We start from the raw sequence: 11,061 nt of genomic DNA, 5'->3' as shown, positions 1-11,061 counted from the left end.
ATTCACTGATAGCTGTGAAGCACTCAGATGCTACAGTGGTGAGTGCCATTGAAAAGACCTTGACAAAATTAATAATTCTGTCTTCGGAGCAGGATTTGAATAGGTTTGCAGGAAGTAAGGCGGAGGTCCGCATACCGAGCAATGGAGATAAAACAAAATAGTGAGTAGCTGCTCATTAAGTGAGCACCATCCAGATGTAGAATGACAACATAGGAACATAATAACAGCCATACCGGGTCAGACTAAAGCTCCATCTAGCCCAGTATCCTGTCTTCCGACAGTGGCCAATGCCAGATGCCCCAGAGGGAATGAACAGAACTGGTAATCATTAGATGATCCATCCTCTGTTGCCCATTCCAGACAAGGCTTCTCTGGAAAAAGTGGGATGTGATCGTGTGGTTAAAGATTGCATGATACTGCATATGCACAAGGGAGAAGGGTGAATTGAGGTTGTACAGGCAACTTTAATTCTGTAATTTCCTAACTTTTTGATGCTTGACTTTGTGGCTGTAATAATGTTCTTCTAACATAACTTTTTCTGTGTGTGGTTATAAAAATGTTATTCACTCTTCTGCATGTTATATTTGTAGCAGATTCTCAACCTTTTTGTGTTTCTAGCTGCATTTGTGTTTAGCATCTTCATTTTACATAAAGTGTGATGTGCAAAAACACAGCTAATTTTCACATCATAGCTCTTTCTCTTCTTCCTCTATGACTTATGAAATGACACTTTCGTACCCTAAGAGATTCCACTGATACTATGTAATAATTCACAAAAGAAAGCTCCAACTTTGTTTATATATCTTCTGGCAGTGTTTTACTCTGGGGTTTGGAGAGGATATTATCCTTGGACGGATCTTTGTATTCACTATTATAGAGAAAAAATCAGTTTTAAGGACTACAGCTTTTAGTAATCATTCATTGCTACACTTTGCCAATTCTCGTGTTTTGGTGTGTTTAACCTTTGATCAGTGGTGCTTTCATATTAGAGTGAAAGCCATTTCTCTGATTATTTTCAGAGGCCAGAAAGAATTGTGAATCTTTCTGAATGACACTTAGAGGCAGGTGAAGAGTTTAACTGCTGATAGGAGTACTGGTTGGAGCCAATTATAACTTGATTGATCTGTTAGGACCTCAAAATGCCTAGAAAAAATTGCTTTGTCCAGAATGGAGGTTTTGTTTAGGAAGCTGATAGTTTGCTATATATATGACCATATAGTGATCATTTTAAAGGAGGGCTTGCCCACATTTATCCTTATATCAAAATTCAACATTTCACACCAGGTTGCTAAAGGAAACTGGGGCAGCCAGACAGTTCACCTGATGAAAGGTTCCTTTTGCCTGAATTGTATCTGTATCTGCCATTTTTAATTACAATTGCTCTTTAAGTCCCCAATTCAGCAGGATACTTAAGCACATGACTAACTTCAAGCAGGTGACTTCAAGTAAATGGAACCACTGACAGGCTTCAAGTTAGGCACATGCTTATGTGGCTGGATGAACTGGAGCCTAAGGGCCTATTCCTCACTCACTGAAAACTGCCCTTTCAATCAGAGTTTTGCTTTAGTAAATTCTTCAAGATTAAGCTAGAAGTTTGTCTTACCATTTAGAAGTATGGCTATTTGAAAACCCAGAAGGGAAAAGTTCTTGATGTAAATATGAACCCAATCTCTTTCCCCAGGCTTTCACACAGCAGTACCCCCATTCCCTCAAATCTATTCACTAAAATACATACTCTGATTTGGGATTGGATCCTGCTGCCATCCGACTCCCTTTAACTCTTGTGGCAGAAAGATGGGACCCTTTAACCTGACAGCAGAGTATGTCACACTTATGCCATATTCCTTCATGCATGGCCACATTTTGCAACCAGTTGGGAAAGTTCTGTTTAAAGCCATTGGGCCTGATCCTGCAATTCATGCTCAGTGTCTTCCTTTGAGTTTTTGCCTGGTGGTGACTGCAGGATCCAGCCCATTTTAAATAACTTCACAACTGTTGAGCCCCATCCTGCAAGAATCCTTCCTAAGGCAGGTTGTCCTTACTCATGTGGACATCCAGTGGGTTACTCCTGGAGGAAGGCTGTGCAGGACTGGGCCCTTTGGTGGCAAGCTGAGACTTTTCAATAGCCCTGGCTCAGGAGCTGGGGGTGGGCTGCCTGTTGCTAGCTAACCCACAAGCATGTGTGCAAGTTGCTCAGGAAGATCCCAGAGACCTTATTCTATGTAGACAGGGCTGTTTTTTCTTGCGCTGCCTTTTGGACTTGCCACACAAAAGACAGTTAAACAGCAGGAAGATTTACTGTGCTAAATGGGACTTGTTGGGGCTTTTTTAAACATCCTTTGCTGCTTTTCCTATTCACTGACTTGAAGACTGATTGCTGCACAGCGTTTTAAAGTTAGCTGAGTAATTAATTATTTCCCAGGAGGACCCCAGGAGATGTCTTTAGGTCAGTGTGTGCGCGCCGGGGGGGGGGCGGGGCTGGAGAAACCCTGGGGAAAAGGCACAGTGGGACACTGTTTAGCCTGATGGCCCACTCTGCGGCGGCCTGATGAGGAAGGGAACGATCCTCATTTCCCTCCTCATTCCTGATCAATTAAATGCGTAGCCCGGTTGTGGGGCGCTTGCCCCCCGATCTTTGCCCTCGAATGTTTCATTCTTTCTGGAGGAGAGGGGATGGCATGTTTCAAGGCCAGAGATCCTTCCCTGGAGGTGCCTTTTAGAGACGGATGCTGAACTGGGCTTTAGAGCCAAAGACAAATAAAACTGCTCTGGCTGAACAGTCTCTGGGTTGATTAATTAGGAAAGGAGGAAAGTGCATTTAAAAGACAAAAGAATCCGTTCGCAAGCTACTGACAATAAGGACCGGGATATCTGAGGTCCAGTACCTAGGTTCTTATGTTTTATCCCCTCTCCGATAAGTAAACCACAACACATGGTCATTCGGAGTGTGTATTTGTTTGATTGTACTGGTCTGTGTAGGGAAAGTCTTACTAAATTTTGTGTTCTTCACATTCGCAGGACCCACTTTGAAAAGGCAGGCAGATCAAGGAATGCGTCTGCCCTGAGCAAATAATCCGCACAAACTGGCTTTCCCCAGGTTTCTTCCGGACGCTGCCCTTCCTTTTCCTCCAAAGAAATCAGTGGCGGGCACCTCCAGGAGTGGGGGTGCCTTGGGGAAGCCCGTTGTTTCGGAAGGTGAGGAGTTTCTTTGCAGGGTTCCCAGGAAGCATTTCTGGTAACAAGGACGGTGGAGTCTATGTTCAAATGTCAATGTCTCCCTCAAAGGTGTCTTGGGAAACTTACCAGCACGCGGAGGGGGAAACAAACGGGTCCTCTTCCCTTGTTCAGAGTATTTTACAGACGAGTCCGATTTGATTATCAGACAACCCGAGGCTCCCTCTAGCCCCTACAGTTTTAATTTCATAGCCTGCTCGAAAACTTGTTTCTAGAAATTCGTTGTAGTAAAGCCTTTTCAGTTGGCATCCACTCTCACGCAAGGCCAGGTCTGTTGCCCCTTGGTCCCTACCTCTTCCTTTCCCACTAACTTCTGTATCCTACGTGTCAAACCGGACCAGAGCTCTGCCCAAGGGGAAAAGATGCCTCTGAGACCAAAGATACAGGATATTTTTCCTACTGCCTTCCCAGTGATTTGGCTCAGCTTTCCCAGTGGATAGGTCGTAGAAGGAGGCGCATGATGCTGCTGGGACAAACACAAATTTCCCCAGAGCCCAGACCAGAGAGGTCTTTGTAAGGATTTTGTCTGAACCATCTTTAATCCCCTGTTTTAATGAGGTTACACCTGCCAGGCCCCTAGAGTGAATGCTAAGAATCATTCGTCAGGCTTCCCAGCCTTCAAACCAACTTGCCCTTTTTGACTCAGCTCTGGATGCGCACCCTTGATACTCGCAGAAGGGAAGATATAGTTCATGGCACGTGCAGATCTCCACTTGGTGCAGTTTGGTTTGTTTTTTACCTCGGGAAAAAATATTGTTGGAATTAGCTGCCTTTCACAAAGGGGGGCATATGTGCACCTCGCGCCTGGCATATGTGGCCTTGTGTCGTAACAACACATTTGTGTATGCGTGGGTGGGAGTTGGAGGGGGGTAGAGAGAAACGTACATCTGTTGAATTTGACAATAAAGTCACAAAATAGAGCCGTTGTCAGCAAGATTAGTGGGTCTGTCATCTCAAAAGAGGGCGCAAGGATGCCTGCCACAGGTATTATATGATGGGTAGGTATGTTAGTCAGAGCAGCTGCTCTCTCTGTCTGTGAAGAGTATGCACATATTCGCTAAACATATGTCACCACAAATCACAGTATCTTTTTAATAGTCTTCCACATCCTGGCTGGGGTGGGAGGGGGAGGAAAGGAAAGCAGAAAAGCGGGGGCTCTGAGACGCCTCCGCTCCCACAACAGGTGTTTCCGTGCGCACTGCACCTTTTCACGCATTCAGTGCTGCCAGGCTCCTTAGTTTCCGCTAAAACTATCTCAAGAGTTTGTTTGTCATTTGCTAAATGGGGGACTCGGGAGCGTGTAAATAAAAGCTCTGGCCACTTTGGGAGCCCCATCGCTTGTCTCCCTTCTTGTGTGTTTCCCCATCCCAAGTGCTTCCAGTGCGCATTGGGCTCGCCTGTAAAATGGCATATGGTGGCCCTCTCACCTATCCAAAAAGGCTCCCAGAGCGCATGGGGCTGCCCCTGGTGCAGACCGTTTATTTTATTTTATTAAATTGTATTTACATTAGAAGTTTGTGTGCGGGAGCGAGACAAAAACAGGCCAAGTGTTATCTCAACTCCTTTCCTTAAATTAAACAGCACCAGTTGGTCAGAGCAGCCTGCAGGCAAGCCCCAGATTGCAAAACATCCCCAACGTCTGGCAGATGAAAGATGGGATGGAGCTCAACTGGTTACCATATGTTTTCAATAAAATAAGGCAAATAGGGCAGGGAGATAGGGATTGCAGTAAACCTGTTATAAAGTAGCATAATATAGTCCAATGTAAACGACATAAGGGCCCCTCCTGGAAGGGCCATTTAATGCCAGCTCTGTATTGAAGCTGCCCAGACAGGTGTGAGTAGGAACCTAATGCAGTCCCCCTCTAGATTTTTATCACGTTTGTGGTAATATTGTGCTTGTTATGCTAACTATGAGTAAACAGAACCGACCAGTCATTGTGGCAATAGGAGAGAGTTATCAGAAAGTGGCAGTGTGAAGGTGATTTAACAATAAAGTCGCCTTGTTTCCCAGCAGGTGATGACTGCCCCCAGCCCCATGATTAATGTTTCCCAAAGCACTTCACTTTACAATCTCTTGTAATTATTTATTAAACGAAATCTATTTATTATTATTTTAGCAAACAGTGGTACCAGGTGGGGCTTTCTTTTCCTCTTCAGCTTTTGTTTGAAGGACGTTTGAAGTGGGCAGTCTAAGGGTTGGAAACTCGCTCACCAGATTTTAGTCAACCATTTGCACAAGCACACAAATCTGCCAGGGCCTTGCTATTCATTTTTCCCTTGTTGCAAATCTAAAAGGGCACACAAAATTCGAGAGGGAAGAAAAGTGGCCCCCCCTTCCAGTCCCCCTGAAAAATGAACGATCAAGGCTTTCAAACCCCAAGCAGCCTCCCTTTTAAAAGCAATCACAGGCACTCACCAGATGCACATGCCCTTGGGAGCCTCATGTTAACCCTGCCTCTCTCCTGCGCTTCTGGAGACTGCAGTGCGCAAAGGGGCACCAAGTGCCAAGCTGGGGAGGGGGGAGGCCAAAGATCCCTGCCGAAGTGGGCAAGCAGTGAAGGGCCAGAGGACACGTTTCCAGCCCTAGAGAAGGAGCTGTTTCAGCACCACCGCTTTACACACAGATATCCGTTACAACTCCCAGCCCGAATACCCACGGCCAAACACCAGTGATGTCAGGAGTGGTTTTGGTGAAGGAAAGTGAACCTTTAAAGGCTTCCAAACCATATTGTGTGTGCTTTAGAAGCACTCTTGTCTCTTCCCCCCTCTGGTCGATGAATGGCTTCTGGACATTTAGAAATGGCATATCCTTTAAAATCGAAACCCCGGGAAAGTAAACCTGCCCCCCGCAGAGACAATTCGTGCTGCTCAGACTAGCTATTGCGCAAAAACCCCTGGCACGTTTTGCGCACTGAAGTGACTGCTCCTGATCCTTTGCTGTGAGCGAGTTCTTCAGGGGAAAAAAGAGTTTAGGTCCCAGAATTGGTGACATCACCTTTTCCGGGGATTCTGTCTGCAACAGGGCTCCAAACCATTCCCTGCGGATGCTGGGAAAAGCTCCACTTCGTCCTTGGGAAAGAAAGCATCTAGCTGCGCTCATCGGGCGCTTCCCCACTTCTCCCGGACGACTTGCAGGGAACAAGTTTCCCAGCAGAGTTCCTTTTCACTGGACCTCCCCAAAAGCCAAACAAGTTATCTTTTTTGGCCAAAGGACCTAATAACTTTGTTCAGTCCAGCTGAGTCTTGAGAGCAAAACCTTATACTCATCTTAATGGGGGATGTTTTTTTCTCACGCACAGGCTGGAACATCAGCCTCCTACAATGTAAAGAAAACCAAACTGTCCCACTACTGGGCTAATAGCTAAATGCCATTGGTTTCCATCCTCACTGCTTGGATCGCGTCTGTTTTCTATTGTTTTGGTCTCCTGCCTAATTTTTAGAAGCCTGCATAAGGTTCTAATCCAGAGGTTTTGTTGTGCTCTCAGCTATTTATAAGATTAAGCCCTCATCATCTAGTGGTGTTCCTCCACCTACTGAACTAGTGGTTCATTCAAACTAAATACAGATGTTGACTTATTTTTTCCTTATTCACATCATATATCTATATATTTTTCCAGGTTAATTTGGCCATGTTGGAAACCAGGATCACAACCTGGCATGAAAACCATTCTGCTCCTATAAGGGAGGGGAGTGAGAGCCTGGCCAGAGAGGCCTTCCCTCTCAGATGCTCCTTGAATGAGAGGGGCAACAGGCCTACCTAGTAAGACTGCCCTCTTCCCCCAAGTATCTGGTTGTAGAGTAGTGGGCAGGCGTGCTGAAGGGCAGAACCAAATCTGAAGGATGGTTCCTTGATTATTGCTGGGCAAGCTGCTTAGATACCACAGTTTGGGGCCTGTATAAACAGATATAGATACAGAGCCTTTCTTTGGGGGTGTCGAATGACCTAGGCGAGGCCTCACCATCTTGCTTTTCTTTATGGAGAGTGGGCAAGTGCACTCTGGGAGACTCCTCCAGCTTTGCAGTCTGCTCCATAGAGGAGGTGATAGTGAAGGAGTTCACAGGTGTCTTCTGTCCTTTCCTCTTGTACGGTGGAGAGAGGGGAAAGGGACCAAAGGGAGCATGTGTTTTAGGAGGTCAACTTACATAATGGAACAAGTGTCTCATGAGCAAGGGAATGTGAACTTGAGGCAATTATTAAGTACTATTCTATTTACCTTGATCAAGGCTTAACATATTACCCCAGTTCATTACAGCTGCCCCACGTAGGCTTCTTAGGATCTTTGTGCTTAATTCACCAAAGAGAAAAAGGGTATATAAAAGACTGTACTGGATTCAAGTGATGAAAGGGTTGTCCAAAGTATCTGAGCCTACACATAGAATCAAGTTGAAGCAGTTTACTGTTAGTTGATCTATAGAAATATTTCCCAAAGCTCCCTGGACAGTATAAATATAGCAACCGCAGGAATTCTTACTGCTTCAGGATATGCTTTTCCTTTAAAGTCTCTCATTGCCTGTTTTCTCAGGGTTAGGACTCCTTGTTTTATTTGGCTAATATGGTACCTGCATTTTATTATATGTATACATAGAGACACTTAATTTACATTTAAACAATTTAAATACCTCTATTGAGTGTTGAACCATGATGTGGATGTGGATGTTAGGAGCTGCAGGTGTTGCATTTGGTGCAAGTGGAAGGAATTGATGGGAATTCTCTGTGATAAGAATATGCCAACTAAACTAAAGAGTAAAGTGTATAAAATCAGGATTAGACCTGCCATGAGGTATGGGTCAGAATGCTGGCCAATGAGGGAGAGAGAACAACAACTACTTCACACTGCCCAAGTGAGAATGCTTAGGTGCATGCTGGGCAAGATGAGAGCTGATAGGCTTTGCAATTAAATAGTAGGAGGCATGATGCAGGTTGCCCCCATCACAGAAAAGCTGAGGAGTATCAGCTGAGATGGCTGGGTCATAGGAGATGCCTAGCTGTGGTATATGTTGGCCAGAGAGTACAAGAGCTTGTAGTCAGGGGACAAAGACCATGAGACAGACCTAGTAAAAGGTGGTTCAAGACACTGAAATAGGGCATGAAAAAGGTTGGTGTCAAGAATGCTTGGTGATGAAGAACAAGAATCACCAGCTTGGATTGACAGGGCAAGGAAAAGGCAAAGAAGACATACATAGAACATTGTTATTTTTCTCAACATATTTTTTTCTTCTTGGAAACTCAATTTCTTGTATGAATCTAAATTTTAAAAAGTGGGTTTCAAGTATTCATCTGTGGAAACCTCCAGTATCTCTATCTGCTCCTAAAACAAACTGTGAAGTTACTTCTTATGTTGGGGATTTGTGTGTATAAGGTTGCTGTTGCTTAAATATCTCTGAGATCATGTTTCACTATCCTTAAAATTAGGTGGGCTTGCAGGAAAAAGAAAAGTTGGCACTGAGATCATTTAAATGTATCATTTAAAGTACCTTCCGAAGGGATTTACTAAAGAAAAGAAATAATGTTGTTTGTTGTTCGTCCCACCATTTCTTCCCACCCCCTAACTGGGCTACACTAGATCAGATATTCAGATGTCCAGTTCTCGGTAGGCGTTGAGCCCAACAAGAGCTGCTTTGCCCTTGCCAAGTCTGAAAACAAGGGATCAGGCGTGTTTAAGAATTTTGCGCCATTCTTGTGTAGCTTTGAAAGATTGTTGGGAGTGGTTTATTGTTGGTAATGCCTACAGGGAATCGAAAATCTGAACTAGGGTGCATGGGAACTGCTAGGGATTTTGCTCGACCGCAGGGCTAAGGGGGCCCCTTTCCCCCTACCCCCAGAATGGAATAAATGAATAAACTGTAACCTTGTGAGAAGCTGGGGCTAGTTGGGTTATTTACTTTGGATCATCTCTCCTGGCTGAAGCAGGTGCGGGCAGCACCTCGTATGGGCACGCCAGTTAATCAGTTATAGTGAAATAGCAACTAGCTGCAAGAGGAGGAGAAGCAGCTGAGTTCAGGGGCTAAAGGAGTACCGATCCTGTGTAGGGTGAGCACCAGCCGTGTCCTGCCAGAGCGAGGTGGTGCAGAAAAAACTAGTTGCAAAGGAAAGTTTCTCAGCTGAAGGGCGTGTTCTCTGGTGACCCTAGAGCTGCTGAAACGATCCTTTCAGGACTATCGCCGAGGGAGAATGGGGCTGTAGCCTCCCCTCTTCTTCCTGCTCCTCCTCCCCACGCGGGCCTTTGTTGGGATTCCAGCTGTGCGAGGAGTAGTGAGGGGCTCGCGTGGCTCGGCCCCAAGCCGCCTCTCTGATTGGCCGGTGGTGGGCAGGAATGAGCCAGGCACACTCCAGCCGGGCTGATAAGATAAAGCGTGCCAAGGGGGCACACGCTGTATTGATCAGGAAACCCCCATTGTCTCAGGCCGGTATATATAGGAGCTCAAAGGCGGTCGTGTGCCTGACGCAAAGCCTTCACCCTACTGCACTGGAGAGGAGGCTGCTCCGCATCCCCAAGGGGTCAGAAGACAAGGGGACCAATTTGGCTGGGTTTTTGCAACAGTGCTACTCCCTCAGCGCCAGCTTCACCCCAGGGGATCCAGGTAAGCGCCCCCCTCACTCTTTCTGCCAATAGCAGCGGGGAGTTATTGCCCACTCGGATCTAAATCTATATTTTACGAGTACCTGGGATCTCCCCCCACCCCCGATAGCCTACAGATCCGAGACTTCCAGCTGCCTTGTTGCCCTGAATTAGACACGGGATCAGTCCCCAGAGTGTCAGTATGAACCGATTTTGTTGTGTAGCGTACATGGAGCAGAATGGAAACTGACGATTCCCTGTGCCCTGGGTTTCCCTGCAGGATGTCTCCCAAGACCGATTGCTCTCCTGGTGCCCAGGTGAACAGTGAGGGCGTGCAGTACTACAGTGTGTCTGATGATGAAGGCTCCGCTTCCTCCCTGGGCACTGGTAGCCTGCCTTCCTCTCCCAACCCTTCCCTGGCTCGGCTGCAGGCAGGAGGCTGCCCTGCAGACGAGGGGCCCTCTCCGGAGTGCCCGCAGAAGAAACAGAAGGCCAGAAGGGGACGCACAAAAGCCAAAAGCGAAGTGGTGCTGACGAAGCAGAAGAGGAACCGCAGGATGAAAGCCAACGACAGGGAGAGGAACCGCATGCACAACCTCAACTCCGCCCTGGATGCTCTTCGCAGCGTCCTCCCCACCTTCCCCGACGACGCCAAGCTCACCAAGATTGAGACGCTTAGGTTTGCCCATAACTACATCTGGGCACTGACCGAAACCCTGCGGATGGCCGACCACAGCCTCCTGAGTGTGGGGCAGCAGGAGCTGGCCAGGGAGCCTTTCCGGCAGCCTCCTACCACCGCCTGCCTGCTGGAGCTGACCAGTCCCGGCAGCATCTCGCCTTGTGAATGGGACTCTCTGTACTCTCCAGTCTCCCAGACTGGCAGCCTGAGCCCCACTGACTCCCTGGAGGAAGGGCGCTCTTACCAGGCTGCGGACGCCCCGGCCTGCCTCAGGCACAGCCCTCATGCCTTCCCAGAGTTTGTCTGAGGCTAGGACTGTGTTTTGGGGGCTTTCCCCCCTTCTCTCTTTCTTTCCCTTCACTTGTTTGCAGCTGCAAACCCAAAAACGATGCACAGATGGTTAAACTATGCGCCTCTTTGGACACGCGCTGCCTCCAGGCCCCAGGAGAGGAGAACGATCTTTCAAGTGACTCTCTGAAATCAGCTTTTCCCGCTTTGCCTTAAAACTTAATGGGGATCAACCCAATGGATATGCACTTTCCAGGGCTCCTGCTAGAGCCGGAGCACGTAGGGTGCGTTAGGAACT

General features: G+C 47.0%; 1 protein-coding gene across 1 annotated transcript; it reads left to right on the top strand.

The window, feature by feature from the left end:
• The first annotated feature begins 10,035 nt into the window (after positions 1-10,035).
• Positions 10,036-10,782, top strand: NEUROG3 (neurogenin 3). The gene has a single exon (XM_030571004.1). It carries the CDS (start codon positions 10,036-10,038, stop codon positions 10,780-10,782), a length of 747 nt encoding a protein of 248 aa, XP_030426864.1.
• The last annotated feature ends 279 nt before the right edge of the window (positions 10,783-11,061 follow it).

This window comes from Gopherus evgoodei, chromosome 7, assembly GCF_007399415.2.
Source record: "Gopherus evgoodei ecotype Sinaloan lineage chromosome 7, rGopEvg1_v1.p, whole genome shotgun sequence".
In the NCBI taxonomy this organism is placed as follows: Eukaryota; Metazoa; Chordata; order Testudines; family Testudinidae; genus Gopherus; species Gopherus evgoodei.
This window is presented reverse-complemented; position numbering and strand designations above follow the sequence as displayed.